General features: G+C 42.0%; 1 protein-coding gene across 5 annotated transcripts in view; it reads left to right on the top strand.

The window, feature by feature from the left end:
- The window catches only part of Pou2af1 (POU class 2 homeobox associating factor 1), a 130,344-nt gene that overhangs the window by 71,274 nt on the left and 42,798 nt on the right, over window positions 1–16,272 (top strand). The window contains exon 1 of one of the 5 annotated variants that reach the window (XM_019205494.2): window positions 2,870–2,958. The exons of the other annotated variants lie outside the window; for them this stretch is intronic. Within the exon in view, the coding sequence (XP_019061039.1) occupies window positions 2,931–2,958 (28 nt within the window). The 5' untranslated portion in view covers window positions 2,870–2,930. Of the gene's footprint in view, window positions 1–2,869; window positions 2,959–16,272 lie in introns of those variants that run through there. 5 annotated transcript variants of the gene reach the window in all.

Below are 16,272 nucleotides of genomic sequence, written 5' to 3'. Positions count from 1 at the left end.
GAAGGCGGGGGACACCAAAAGCATGTGCCTTATGATGCGATACTGCTGTCATTCTCTTGCCATTTTCCATTAAGCCAACTCAGGAAGTTTCAGGGAGCAAATGATTGTGTAAAAAGGTAGAGAAAATGCCTGCCTGCTTCCAGGATCTATATATCTGACTGAACCTTCTCCCCATGGGGAGCCAGCTCCTGGGTGGTGTAAGTTTTGGGGTTCTTCTGAAGACTCCCCTTGAGTCTCCCTTCAGACACAGTTACCAAACATGTTTTTCGTCTTTATTAATCTGCTCTTCTTCTCATGTTTCTTAGGTCACAGCTGCAGTGTTATCTGATGGGCTCGCTGCCAGCCCCATGAAGCCTGACAGTTACAAAGGGTGGATTAGCTGCAAAAGAATATTAGGAAAAAAGTCCCTTTTTATTCTTCTCTTGTTTTATATAGAGTTAGCATATATTGCCTGCATGAGGTAAGAGCAACCCTCTAAGAAATGTGGGTAGAGGTCTTATACTTGTGTTATTGGCAATGCCAGTGAGTGGTCATAATTCTCGTTGCCTGCCTCGTTGCCTGCCAAGGTCCTCTTTTAGGGCCCAGTCTTGCCCAATTTCACAGCTCAGAGAGGTCTACAACATGGCTGGCTTTCTCTACAAAGAGGAACATTGTTTTGTGAATTGATCTTACTTTTCCTGTAGTCACTAGAGCCAGAGATGATTAGAAAATGGATTATTTGGTAATTATTTCAACTTAGTAACTCCCTTTTGACGGTGGATAAAATGGCACTATGAGAGAAAAGAGATATTCCAGTAGATAATTCATGAAGAATTACTGCCACTGAAGTAATTCTAGGTCTTCAAAGAAATCAACTTCTTTGACTTTTGTTCTGTTTTGGAGGATTCACTGGTGGAATCAGGTATTGATGGAGTTTGCAAGCCTGAGAAATGTTCTGACAGCAACCCGGGCTCCAGTGAGGTCTCAGAGGACAGTCTGTTAGGACATATGCACTTTGGTTAAACCTAGGGAATTGTCAACTTTCCCTGGGAGCTGGCTGTGCCAGACATGCCCAGGCCTGCCTGTCTCTAATGAAGTATGACATAGGGGAAGGAGGAGGCCCTGAGTACTGGCCAAGAGGGTGACCTCTGAATCAGTGAGGATCATCACCTGGAATCCAAGCCAATCTGAGCTCTGGAGATAATGGAAAAAATAAGGAGTTAAGAACTTTGGACAGGAGTTGAGGTCTTTGGAGTATGGAGTAGAAATTATTGTCAGAAGAGAAGCCAAGGAAAAATATCAGAGCTACAGGATACATTGGTGGGTGAAACTCCTTGTCCATCCACCTCTACTAGAATCCAAACCCCCTTTACAGCCTCGCCACATTGGCTGTACGCATCTCTACAGTATGTTTTCTGGGTTCTGGAGGAAAACCTGGCTTTTGTGAGGAAAGACTGAAAACAAGAGGTGGAGGTGTGATTCTCACAAACCAGCCCTCCTTTCCATTTTTTCATTTGCCTTCCTTTCCTATGGTCCCTTTATGCTTTCTTTTTTAAAAAATTAATTTTATTGGTACATCTAAAGTATAAAATGTAGTGATATTCATCATTGGAAATTTGCACCTTTATGTAATTCATCTTTTCCCTATTCACCTGCCCTCCCTTCAACCCCTTCAACCCCTCCACCCCTCCTTATCTACAAAGACTTTGTTTCCATTTTTAGTTTTTCTCATGTTAATTCTATTCCCATCTCTTTTCCCCTACCCCTCCCATTTCCCCTTCTGCTTTGCACCTTTTCTTCCTATTTCAAATTATCTTTTATACATTTTAGTCCTTATTTACACTTTCAGTTTCTTGCACAGGAGAAACTATTCAGTATTTACACATATGTGTCCTATTTATTTTCACTTAACAGTGTCACCTCCATGTGCATCTATTTAGTTATAAATGTCTCTAGTTTCTCATTCTTTATGTATGGCTGAGTAGTACTCCATTTTCTTTACTATCCTTATCTCTCTCTGGATGTTCCAGTCCTGCCTCCTTGGTGGACCAGACCCTGGGCATGCCCACACTAACTCATCAGTTCCTTTCTCATCCCACTGTGGTCCTCTAGACTCCCTGGAGTATGGATAATGGCACCAATATTCTCGAAGTCACCCAAGATAGAGTCTAGGTAACTTTCGGTGCTTTCCTCCACATACAACTAGCTTCCAAACTGAGTACAGTAGCTCCTCTTATCTATAGGGAATACATTCCAAGACCCCACTATATGCCTGATTACATAGGACCAAACCATAACACACCGTACAAACTCGCCTATGATGAAGTTTAATAGCAGTAACTAATAACAGAATAACTATAACAGTATACTGTAGTATAAGTCATGTGAATGTGGCTGCTCTCTCAAAATATACCATTGCTTACCCTTTTCTTGTGATGATATGAGATAATATGGTACCTACATGTTAAGATAGCTTACATTGAATGATGCAGGTATGGTGGATAGCATTAGGCTACTATATACAGGTTACTTGAACACAAGCAATATTACAACAGAGGATCTGATAATTGAGTCAGCTACTAAGTGACTAATGGCCAAATAATGTTTACAGCATGAATAGATGATTCATATCCCAGGCAGGATGGAGCAGGATGCCGTGAAGTTTTATCATGCTACTCAGAAGGGCACACAATTTAAAACTTTTGTTTATTTGTGGACCTTTCCATTTGATCTTTTCAAACTGCAGTTAACCATGGATAAATGAAAGCTTGGAAAATGAAACCACTGATAATGTGAGAGGGGGTACTGCTAGATAGTCTCTCTAGTTGCACCCAGGAGCCTTGAACACTGGATTGTAAATGGACTGTGGATGGTAGATGCCATAGAGATTAACCCACAAGGGACTCCAGCTTTCCCTGGGCTAAGTGCTCCTTTGGATTCTTCTGAAGACTATGCTTCATGATGACCGGATAGGAAAGGGTAATTATGCTTCTGGACCTATATTATTTTCCTTTATTTATTCTGCTTCATCATGAGATTTCTGGCCCCACTGGTGATATGGATTCTAATAATCTGGTTATGGTCTATGTGGTAACTTAACACCTAGTGCAGGAGAAGTCTGGCTCTCTGGGCTTCCTCTTCTGGCAGTTCCCAGAGAGGAGATCAGTCCTCTGAGATTTCCTGGTTCCAGGGTCCTTTTTCTTACTATTCTCAGCTCGTATCTCCTCATAAAAGTGGCATTATACAAAAGGAGATGAGCTCTCATCCTGGCTTGCCATTGCTCTATGCCTCAGTTTCCTCATTTGATGGTGATAACTGATTGATGGAGTAACAACATTGTTTTTGAGGGTTAGATGGATATCAGGTACTTTAAGAACCAAGCATGTTATATTGTTATTATATTATTTATGGTCATTATACAGTGATGGTTATCCACTAGTTCCTTGGAGTTGTCAGCATGTGTTTAGCAGCCTGAAGTGTGAAGGTAGGCAGAGTGACTCAGAATTTCTTTTGTGTGGGGAGGCAGGCTCCCTGGGAGGCAGTCACTGTGGGCATTAAATTGAATCACTTGTGCATAATTCTTTGAGCTTGGTTCAGTGGAGACCCTAGAATGCATCCCATCATTCTAGGCCACTGCTGATTAAGGACCTCTCGTGGGAATCATTTTAAATTCTGTGTTGTCTAGGGAGCCCTGGCATTGATACTAAAAGCTTTGATTACTAAGATCTTCTGCATAAAGCTGCCCTTATTTGGGAGTGGTAGATTGACGGTGAGTTGGAAAGTGCTCTTGAAAACTAATTTGACTCAATCGCTTTGAGAGGAGAGCAGCATCCTACCAGGGTCCCTCACACTCTAGCATGTGAGCTGTCAGTAGGGGGAGCTCCATCACTATGATGGCCCTTCCGGGTGAATCTGGGTAGAGGGTTTGTCTGCCGGCCTGAAGGCTGGGTGTGTGTGTGTGGGGGGTGCTGACAGTGGTCAACTGGATTTCTCTTCTGAAGGAGGAACCCAGGTGTTTGGTGAAGAAGGCAGATCAAAAATCTGACTACAGGAGCCTTGGGGTGAAAGAAGAGACTGGTTTGGAGCAGTTCAGGAGAATCCTTCCAGCCTGAAAAATTAAGAATCCTTTCTTCAGGTAATAGAGGAGGAATTATTTTCCTGTTTATGGTGGAATTTGCATCACTGAGTTTCAGAGACGTAGAGAGAAGACTCCTTTCCTTAGTAGTTTCTGTGTTCTTTGAGTTCTGTGAGCTTGGTCTCAATGGTACTGTGAAAGATAGTTATCTGTCATGCTTCCCATCTGTTGTAGGCCTTCGTTTATAGGACTGTCACAGAAGTCAGTTGTATTTTCTTTTTCTTACAAGCTCAGTGGTTTGTATCCTCCATAGTAGAGACGCCACTTAACGTGTGGCTCATTTGGGATGTTCTGCCCTTCTGCAAACACAAGTAAAAACCTAAACTTTATTTTTGCAAACCAGATGGCTACCTATGCTTTTGGATGCAAAGCCTCCTGAATTGCTCAGTTTAGAGTTTGCAAATCATGATAGACTCAGACATGAGGCTAGGGCTCCATCTATGCATCTGGAAATTATTAGAGAAGAGGTGAAGGAGAGCTCAAGTCACCGTATTTAATTATGTCATCACTTCCTTTCCAAGTCCTTCCATGGTTACCACTACACTTAAATTAAAAAATTTAAAAACTTTATAAAGTTTACAAGGCGTTGCATAGAATGCCCTCCTTGAAATATAAATTCTTCAGACCCATCTTTCACTGTTCTATGAATTTCAGCTTCTTGGGCCTTTGGTTCCTTGATTCATTCATGCTCTTTTCAAACTCAAGGCCTCTGTATACATTCCTTTTTTCTGGCATATTATCTTTCATCCCATCCTTTTTTTTTTTTTTTTTTTTTTTTTTTTTTTTTTGTACCAGGGATTGAACTCTGGTTGTTGCACCTGCAAGGCAGGCGGCAGAACCACTGAGCTAAATCCCTGCCCCCCCATCATATTTTCCTAGATAGTTCCAATACATCCTTCAGCCTAGGTATTAATTCCCCAAGGAAACTCTCCTGGATACCTGGGATTGTAGCCCATCATGTCTTAATCACTTTTTTGTTGTTGTTGCACAGACAAGGTACCCAACACCTTCAGTTTAAAGGAAGAGAGGTTTATTTTGGCTTACTTTTGTAGTTAATAGTTGGCATATTCTAAGGCAAAAGAAGCATAGTGAAATGGTCTGATGGAGAAAAGCTGCCAGGAAGCAGAGTGAGGGAAGGAGCAAGGGAGAGAGACAGACCCTCCTATGTCATGCCCCCAGTGACCTACCTCCAACCAGGCCTAACCTTCTAACAGCACATTTAGCGCTTCCAGTGCTGTGCTCCCATGATCCAATCACCATCCAAGAGCCCTTTCAGAAATATTATAGATCTAAACTATAATACACCATGTACTCCCAACTCCCCTGGAAACACTTGTCATAACTAAAAATACAGTAAAGCCTTGGAGTGCAAGTAACTTGTTCTGCAAGATGAGCAAACATTTCTAATAATTTTTAACTTGATTATTTTATCTTTTCTCTGCTAGAACGTAAGTATCATGAGGGCAAGGCCTATGAATTTATCTTATATCTTTAATTGGTGCCTGGCACAAATTAGGTACTCAGCAGAAATGGCACTGAACGAATGAGTGGACTCACCAAGTGACCAGTGCTAGACAAACTCTTCAAATTGTATAGATGCTGTTTTCTGTTCTTACCCACTGGAGGACAGAACCACAGATGGCTAAGTAGTTCTGAGTAGTTTTAGGCTTAGCTCTTGTAAGGCGATCATTTTCACCTTCTTCTGTTTTATGTCCTCCAGAGAGTCTCTAATGAGACAGAATCCAGTCCCTACTATACCCAAGCCTGCTACGTCCCAATTTAGTCTTTGTGTAAAAAATGTGGCTTTCTTTATGAAAAGCCCAGATAATACCTGGTCCAGGGAGGATTGTTGGCTATGGTCTTCTGAGTGACAGCTCTAGCACTAGACTTCTCAGCTTGGTCTATCTGCCAGAGATGCAATTTCAGGATGAGATTGAGAAGCCCACCAGCTGGCCTACTGGGGATGATTTTGGAACAATATGTAATAAATCTTGAAGAGGCAAACAACTGGTCTCTACAAGTTGTCCAGGGCTTTGTACTTTGAAACCTGCTCAGGAGCAGCCTAGAAGATTGCCTGTGAATTTTCCTTTCCTTAAAGAACTGGGCTGTATCTTGGTGGCAGGGCACTGAGCATCTCCAACCATTCTAGTCATGTACTGTGGGTATTCTCTACCCTTGGCCACTCCCCCATCCCCAACAGAGTCAGTACCCACTTCCCCCATGTTGGCTTTGTATAGCCAAGCTAAGCCAAATCTGGTTACAATGAGTCAGTTCATCTAGAAGCTTATATATCCTGTACTCTTTTCCAAAATGACACCAAGCCAACTGGCAACAGTGAAGAGCAGCCCTGGAAACCCAGGCTGCTGAGGACTCATGAACCCTGCTGAAGCAGACAGAAGAGCCCTGCGGTTGGGGAGGCCATCCTGCTGGCAGGCCTTTCTGCTCCATGTTGGTTCATGTCTGCCAGCACTGTGTCTTTGGCTGGCGGTTGGAAATTCGCTGCTGGTCCTTGTTGGTGATTTGGAACTTCTCCATCTAATTGAGGCATTTGAGTTTTTTTGTTCCCCCCTGTGTACTGCTTATGAGCTTGGGAAGCAAGCCAGTAGTTCTCATTGGAAACTGTCGTCATCAGTGAAATTTCTTATCCTAGTCCCAAGGGAGACATGTTTCTGTATTTTGTCCATGTTGACACCTTCCCTTGCCCTTGTCTCAAGTACAGAGACTACAAGTAATACCAATGCTGTGGAGAGGAAAAGGGGTATGCAAAAGAGGTGGTGGCGGCAAAATGGAGTGAGGTTTGGTCGTCAATGTGAATGCAACTTTGAATCTCCAGGCTTGTAAGTCAGCCCAGAAACTCCAGGCCTATTTCTTGGCTCTGGAATTGACCAGATATGGCGTTAATAAGAACTGTCTTGTACTTCTGTGAACACCAGTGTTGATTTCTCTTATGGGCTGAATTGTTTTCTTTACATCTCATATTCATACATTGAAGTCTCGAAATTCCTAGTACTTCAGAATTTGACTGCACAGTATTATGATATAGAGTCTTTAACACATTCGCACTGGCTTGAACCAATAGTGGTACATACATGACTGTTCCATTGGACAGTTTATGATGGGACTGTCCCATGCCGCCAGTGTGATAATCATGTATATACCGCCAATGGTGCATGCCAGTGGAAGTGAAAAAAATTTAAATCAGAGCTGCCTGCCAGGGAGACATACAAATTAGGGCCCTGTCATGAATGTGTTGGAGAAGTAATAAAGGTAAAAGGAGGTGATATGGGGGGGTCACATGGGTCCCTTTCAGTATGACTAATATCCTTTTAAGTAGTGACCAAGATTAGTACAGAGGGAAAACCATGCGAAGACAAAGAAGAAAATGTCATCTGCAAGCCAAAGAGAGAGACCCTATTGACACTGTGACCTTGGACTTGTAGCCTCCACAACTGTGAGGAAGTAAATTCCTGTTGGTTAGGCCACTCTGTAGTAGTTTGTTTTGGCAGCTAACACGACCTGCTTCAGGAAGAGACTGTTTGCAAAGGGGCCAAGAGAGCAATGGAAAAGATGTTTCCATTTTGAGCAGTGTCTTTTTAAGTGCTCAAGATTGGTAGTGTCCCTTTGGCTTCTCCATTTTCTTTCCTGCTTCAGGCAGCCAACAGTCTCATATTATTTTGATGATTAGCCAAGTGGTTAATAATATTACATTTCTCTTCTTGTCTTACTTTCCTTTAATGAAAACCTTATGATATTATGAGCGACATGCAGAATCTCATTGTCTCCAGCATGGCAGTTTACATTCTAAAGGCAGAAAAGATTATGAAGATCTCTTTGTTGCAGTGTGGTAAATAGTAAGATAGTAACCAGCAGAGAGGCGGGAATAAGAGGAGGACAGTCTGCACCTACTTGAGGACGTCACCAAAGAAGGCTTTGTGGTGGTGGAGGCAGTGCTTGAAGCCTGTCAGTTGTCAGAGGGTTAGGGCTGTTTTGTTCACCTTCCTTTACTCAGGGAATCTAGTGTATTACTTTGCACACAGTGAGCACTCATCTAGTATGTTGAGCAAATGACTTTCAAGTCACCTTCTAGCTTTACATTTCCATGATTCTGCGATCTAAGAGACCCAAAGCAGTTGGTTAAAGGTGCTGCTGGCAGGTGCTATGAAGATGAGCAGATATGGGGATTGTATTATGCTAAGTCATTTATAAGAAATTAGGCAAAAAACAAGGGAGGAGAGCAAGGAAAGCTGTCCTTCTTAGTTCAGATTTCTGGTAGGATTCTCAGGTGTAACAACAGGAACCCAGCCAGCGCAGCTGCCCCATGCAGAAGCGATGTCTTACTCTGCACAAAACTGCTCACAGCTGTTTCCCGCACAGAGGAAAGCCCCTAAGTTCCCAGGCAGTGTAAACAGTGTGTTTATAAAACATGCCCTATGGCCCCAAAACATGAAAACACTCTGTACACACAAACTTGTAGCTAGTACAGCAGAGATTTTGGTTGCTTGGGAGCAGTGAGGATAGTGCGATAAACAAGAGAATAGGAAATGCCAAATGAACATGGCTGTCTGCTAGAGAACATCCAAAACTGATCTAAAGCTGAAGTTCAGAAAATAATGACCATGGGAAGCTTTTGAAAACAAACTGGGCTCGGACACCTTTTAAAGTCAAGTGGTCATCCCCAGATAGGGCTGGAGGGAGAGGTTGAGAGCCATGGTGACCAAAATATTAGAGGCAACTTATAATCCATTCCATTTTTTTGTAAGATGGAACTGAAAAAGCCCACAGTAGAGAAGACAAGGGAGGGCAGCCTCCCTCCTTGCACAGACTGTGTGGTACCTTCAGATGAGCTGTTTTGTTTCATACTGAGCTGAATTCACCTGGGTGATGACCTTGTGACAAGAATACTAAACTGTGTCCAAATTAGCAAAGAGAGGGGAGGAAGAGGAAGAGGAAGAGAAGCAAATGCAGCCATGCGAAGCAGTGACTGGCAGAAGCCTAGTCAGAACTGCTAGTTAATATCATTTTCAATTCTTCAATCAGAATCAATAAAACTTCTTGCAGTCTATTAAAAAAGAAAAAGCTGGTTCAGACCCAGGGACATAAAGAAGAAGTTTTGGAATCATCAGGCACTCGTCAAAATATTAGGCCCAATCTTTGTTGCCCGGGGGCTTGAATTCTCTTCCAGTTAAACTAAATACAGTAAACATCTGGGTGTGCCCTCCCTAAACATCTGGGTTTTCCCACATGCCCTCAGTAGCTTCTTGAAACTCTGGGAAATGCTGTGGGGACACTCCTCGAAAACCTATTCTCACAGTCTTCAGTGCAGGCCTAGTGTAGCTCCTGACCTGGATGATAATGATAATAGTAGTAATAAAAATAAGAAAGACTGTTATTGATTGAGCCTTTAGTCTGTTCAGCCACAGTACTAGGCATACAAAGTATCTCATTTAGTTTTATTGAGGTCCATATTACTCCTTTTCTATATAAGAGAAAGTGAGGGTTGGAGAAATAAACTTGACTTTCTCAGGGTCATGGAGTAAGTGGTGGAGCCAGAATACAGATGTAGGTGTTCTGACTCCAGAGTCTATACTCTACTGGTCACACTACTCTGTTTTGGAAAGACACTTTCTGCACCTTCTAGGGGTTAATGCTGTATTAGGAGGAGTCATGGATGCTGAACTAGAACCAAGGCATGCTCTGAATCTATGTGAAGTACCTCAACTTACTTCATTCTGTCATGTGACTAAGGACTTTTCGGATCTGGTCTTTTTCAGGCATGACTTCAGGATGGTGTGTGTGTGTGTGTGTGTGTGTGTGTGTGTGTGTGTGTGTGTGTGTGTGTTTAGGGACCACCAAGGGCCTGCCTGGAGAGGGAGGGAGAAAGAGACACACCAAGAGACAGAGAAAGACCAATTCTTTTATCCAGGGACCAAGAAAGAAAATAATGAAGGTCCTTAGATCCAGTCTATGTAGCCCCTTCACCCAACCAGGCTGTACCATCAGTAATTGCCTACCTTTCCATTTTCCATGCCCTTCAATCCCTTCTCCCTAATAGTTAAGACATCTTAGGCTGCCAGGCTGAAAAATATCCTGGAATTTAAAAAGAAAGAAGCTGCGACATCCTATTGTATTTCTAAATTTTGAAGCTCCTTTGTATCCCCATCTCCAGCCCCTAGGGACACTACTTCCTCCCACTTCCAACTCTGTGACCAGAAGGACTTCCCCTTCTGTAAGCTAACCCTCTGATTGGAAAACACCATCCTGGTGCCACAGCCATATGACTCTTCTGCCCTCCATTTTCCACACAAGGATATATACTAGGAATTTCAGTCTCTCTTGTTCTCTTTTCTCAACATGATCCTCTAGGAACAAAGGTCAGAAGAGCATCATACTTCTAAATAGCACGTCCTCAAATACACACATCCTCAAAATCTATTCTTACAGTAGATTTTGCAAGCTTTTTTTCAAGTGTTTTGTTTTATATTCCCTCTGACTTCTGAGTAAACATTGATTTCAAAGTGAGTAGTTTTAATTTACAATAAAGATTTCTGAAGAAGGATGAAGGAGAAGCTTCGGAAGAAGGGGGAGTAATCAAAATTAGGCTTCCCTCCTCCTGGGTGAGATGCTCATCTGTAATCAGCTGGCCAGTCACAGGATTAATTCTGCATTCTACCATAGGCAGAGCAAGTACAGTTGCTACCTTGACTTCAACTAGGGTTCCAGAGGAGTTGTTTCATTTATTTGGGCATCTTGCAACTGGAATCCCATTTTAAAGCCAAATAACTGGGTTTTTGGCCAGCCATTCTTTTTAGATGTTTCTTTCTTCAAGGCATTTATGACCTTTTACTCTCCGGTGAAGTTAGCTCCCCTCTCCCCATGCTCCTCAAGGACCACATGGTGAGTTCTTCATTAAGTACATATCTTCCTCCAGCCTCCCCAGCTGGGAGGAACCCAGTTAGTTTTCAGCACATGCAAATCAGTTTTGCCTGGAGATCTTGAAGAAGAAAGGGAAGCTAGGAGGCATTGATCTTACCCTCTGTTTTGGGAGGCTATGTTTTTCACTGTTGCTTTCAAATAACCTAGTCTTACTACAAATTCTGAAGTGGGATGTGATCTGAGGAGGCACCTGAGAAATGGGAACTTGGCTTGCTTGATGCCTTTGAGGGACAGTGAGAGAGAACCACAAGCCTGTTCAGATCTTATCTTCTCAGGAAGAGGTAGGAGAACAACACAGCAGAACAGCTGCCCTAGCAGAGAACACCACCTAATGACTCGACACCACACACCCACATGTGTGGTAAAGCTGCCAGTTCCCATGAAGGTGAAAGAGGAGACGCTCAGCAGGGATTCCCTGAACCCCAGATGGAAGAGTTCTTGGGGGCTGGGCAGGTATCCTCAGGCCAACCCATGGGTTGGGCACAGTCAGCTCTCAAGATTTATCTTCTCCATCCGAAGTACTTTCCCTGAAGGGATACTGGAGGGATTGACCTTCACTCTTTAGAAGAGATAATCCATCAACAAAAGCTTAATGAACATTTACTGTATATCTGCCTTGTGCTCTAGGGAATCCAGTTAAATACAGGACAGTCCTGGCTCATTTGGAATTTAATGAAAATTGGGTGGGGAAACCAGCTGCAAATAAGGGAAAGGTTAAATCATAGACACACAGACACCCACCCACCCACACACATACACTCAAATAACACATATAAGTCATACACAAGAACAGTTACAAGTGCTACATGACTAATCTGCAAATGAAAGACATGTTGACTCTCAGTTTGCTCCCACTCTGACATTTTGCTGAACGGATGGAACAGATGGAAGGAGGGATACCACACCACAGCAGCTGGTTGAGGTAAGGGTGGGAAGGGGAGTTTCAGTGCAGCTTGGTGTGGCTGGAGCTACATCTATAGATCTGCAGTTATAAGGAAAAGCACATGTTTTCCCAACTACATTTATGGCCTTCTTTGCCATGCACTCAGAAAGCCCTGGTTATCTTCTTGCAAGACCTCTCTCATAGCTGCTCATTTCCGTCTCTGTGCTTTCTGTCAGACCTATTCACAGAGTCACCTTCCATTACTTGCTGTGTTATGGCCTATGCTTCTGGCCTTCAGGATGGATGCCAGCAGCAGCAGAATGGAGGTCAGCAGCACTCTCCACTGCTCAAAAAATTCTCATTTGAGGCACCAGGGTCCCACGGAGCCCTATGCCCAAACCCTATTCTAGACACTCAGAACTCAACTGTCAAGGCCAAGGTAAAGAGGTGATTTTTAAGATATTTCTCTTTCTTGTACTGCTTCTTCCATCCCTTTCAGAGGTAATATAAAAAATGGGCATGCTGTTAATTTTCCATAACCACAAACATTGCATAAACACTCATTTCTAACTTTTCCTTTAAAAAAGATGTTATCCTTCTTTTTCCCTTGGTTAACCCCACCTTCCAATTATTCTTTATGACTCAACTCAGAGGTCACTGCATCCTGCCTTCAGCCATCCTCTGTTAGCTAATTGGGCATCCTTCTTCCGTTCTCCCATAGCATCTCATGGCTTCTGTATAATAGCATGAATCTTAGTATCTTATAGTATGTGTTTACTTAAAGCCTCTATCATTAGAAAGTACAGTGGACTGTGGAGCTATGACTGGCTTGACCTACAAACAACTTGGGTTACAACAGGAATTTTAGTTTTAACTTACGACAAAAGTCTTGATTTATGAAAAGAATGCGAGTCTCTTGTGCTTCTAGATGGTCTCAGATAAAGATTTAACCCTTAAATAGTTCTGGAGGGAACATTACAGCATCCCTTCCTGTATGGGGTTGAGAAATCCTGGGCCAATGCCTCTCTAAGGACAATGAGATCTGCCTGTATACAAGAGAGTCATTGAAGGCTGTGTAGAGGAGCCTGAGCCTTCAATTGACCAACTTGAGTTACAAGCAGCCCTTGAGAATGAATCAAGTTCGTAAGTCTAGGGTCCACTGTAGTGATTCTACTTATGTCTATAGCTACTTTGTACCTGGCGCATGTTATGTTCACAGTAAAGAATTTATGCATGATTCTTAGCTGGGTGGTCCTGAAGATGATTTCATAAGCTTCTGGGTAATAATCTCACATAAGTCTGAATTTCTTGGTGAAGAAAGTCCTCAGGTTGTCCAGGATCCCTCTTGGCACCTCCTATCTTCAGGCAGAGATGAATGAAAGCAGAGGTGCTCTGTTTTGATTACTTTACCTCAGCTGTGCACCATATCCCCCCACAGCCTTCCCCCAACACATAGTGACTATGCTATTTTCCAGCTACATCTTGACTTCATTTTTGGAAATAATCACTCTTTCCTTGGTGTTACTGCAGAATCTTGTAGTAATGATATATAATCATTTTAATAATATGTAAATTGTAATAATGTGCTATCTGCTATTTATATGATATACTGTACATACCTATGCATACACTGCATACTGATAAGCTATATGTGGCACACACACACACACACACACACACACACACATATAGTATTTGTAGTACATGTTGTATATTTAATAGCATTTAATAATATGTAATGTACGGTAATAATAACTTTTACTAAGTGTTTATCATGTGCTTTATAATGTTACTTGAGCTATATATATGTTACTTCATGTAATAGATATATGTGATTATTGTCTAAATTTTGTAGGAGACAAGCAAAGGCACAGAGAAGTTAAGTAACTTGCCTAAGGTTGTGCAGTAGGGTAGGAGTAGAATTTGAAATGAGATAGGCTGCCTGTAGTATTAGAGCTTGCTGCATGGGTTCTGCCAGCTTCCCTGAGCTGTGAGTGTTTCTCAAATGTGTTACCTATTATATCTGCTTCATCCTTGTCACTTCCCCAATGCCTGGCTATGCGTTCGCAGTTATTTGTGGAATTTCCATATGGAGGAGATACCATAAACAAAATGCATAGGCTGGCTCCAACAAGGAGAATTTCAGCTTTTCAGTACTTAGGTACCTGCAGCCCATCACCCTGTTCCCAAAGCCCTAGCCTCTTGCTCATTTCTGGTTCAACTAAGTAGGCTATATCTGAAGCTAGCAGCAAACAGGAGATTGGGAAAAAATATGTATGGTGTGCAAGGCATACATCAGTAGGGAAAATGGTTAAGAAGCTAAGTAGAATAAGGAAAGTAGAGTTTGTTTTTGCAGTGAGGCATTGCACTGGAGGAGGACACAGAGCTAATAGCTTGAGAGCAGGCAGAGACCCACCTATATGCGTGGTCAGCTCATAAAGATAGACAATCATTATGATCTCACTCTGAAAACATCTTATTTGGGGTACCTGGGTCCCAGTGAGCCATACCCCACTCTAGACACTAAGAACCTGAGTATCACCTGAGGGCCATCATTATCATTTCTCGTGGTTCTGATATCTCAGTGTCCATCATTTTCCCCAGGAGCTGACCCTGATTGCAGTAGCCGTGACTGAAGAGATCAGACACAAATATTCATTAAGCACCTACCACATTCATTAAGCACCACCTGCCCAGCATAGTGCAAGGGGATGGATGATAGAAGCAGAGTGATAGTCTATGTCTATAACGAGTTAGCAATCTAGTTGGAAAGATCTAACAGGTGAGGTAATGGATTAATATAGTAAGATGATATCATTAAATGATAATGTGATAACACATGAAATTGCTCCATATTGACGGTGGTATTATGAGAGGAGTGGAACATTCTACTGATCATGTACCTGTCATTTCTGCGTCTTTTTCTCAAAGTTCAGTGTGGATAACCCATCCTTTCTTCAAAGGGAGACAATTTTAAGTAAAATAACTTTCTTTACTCAGCAGGTTCTGCCACATTCACTGAGACAACTTTGTTCTTTCCTATGTATTTCTTCATTAAAGGTGGTAGAGAAGTTAATCTGAAGTGTTCTGCTCCTTGAGTAATAACTGAGATAGTAAGGTGGGCCACTTGGGGCCAGGTCTTAAGTCAGAAGATTCCCTGCCTACTCCTTTTGAAGTATGCTCTTATCTTTCCCAGGGCCTGAAATTGCTCTCTAACCCTGGATACTTTGGGGATGTGGTCTAGGGCACCAGCTTTGTTTCAACCCTTTCTCTCCTAGCTGGTTGACTTTAGACAGGTTGGTTCTCTTTGAATTTTAGTTTTTCCCATCACAAAATAGATATATAGAAGTAAATGTGAGTAGGAAAAGTGGGAAGGGTAGGGGAAAGGTAGTAAGGGAAAATGAAAAAAATATGAGAAAATGAAAAAATGGAAATGAAGTGCTTGTAAATGGGGAGAGGAGGAGGGGGTGAAGGGAGGGCAGGGATAAGGGGAAAAAATGAGAACCAAGACCTGTCATGTAAAGGTACAAGATTCCAATAATGAATGTAACTGTACTGTATACCTAAAATGTACCAATAAACTCAATGAGAAAAAAACCAAAATAAATACTGAAAATAATAAAATATATTTTGCAAAGAAAAAAAATAAAAAAAAGAGAAGTAAATGTGAGGGCAAGTAGCAATGTTTCATAGTACAATGGCCAGAGTACATCTAGCATAGTAATATCTAAAATGATATTTTTCTCTTATTTAGCCCTACTTCCGATATTCTTGAATCACCATCACTATCATCATTGTAATCAACATGACCAATGTCATCACTGTCATCATCATCTAATCAGTACATCCCATGCTCCATTTCCTTAGGACAATTTTAAATGACCTGCTTAATCAGGTCATTTTGGATGTTTCACTTTCTCTGCAACTCGTAGTTCTGCCCCTGAGATGAACTGTGTTGTTGAGCTCTCTCTTTTACCACAGTGAAGGCAAAGAAGACATTTGTGTAGTAAGGTCATTTGTTTTTCAGTTGTAGGGTCAGAGTGATGAGAAGAGTCTTCATTTCAGTGTCCGTACTCTGTAATCAGAGTGCCTGCAAGAGAACAACAGAAATGTTTGAGGGTGGGATTAAAAAGCATAAAAAGCACAGTTAATTGCCTTTTGACATCTCATCTTTAACTCGTTGATATCTCAGATACATTTCTATGTACACAACTGTGTTTCATCTTTGTAACCTGCAGCTATAATTTGAGGGTTTCTAAAGTAGAAAAATTAGCAGCTTTCTATCCAGAGACAAGTGCTAATTAAGAGCTCATAGGAAGATAAACATGAACACCATGTGAAC

Source organism: Fukomys damarensis, unplaced genomic scaffold (assembly GCF_012274545.1).
Source record: "Fukomys damarensis isolate Sample0158 unplaced genomic scaffold, DMR_v1.0_HiC HiC_scaffold_16, whole genome shotgun sequence".
Lineage (NCBI taxonomy): Eukaryota > Metazoa > Chordata > Mammalia > Rodentia > Bathyergidae > Fukomys > Fukomys damarensis.
This window is presented reverse-complemented; position numbering and strand designations above follow the sequence as displayed.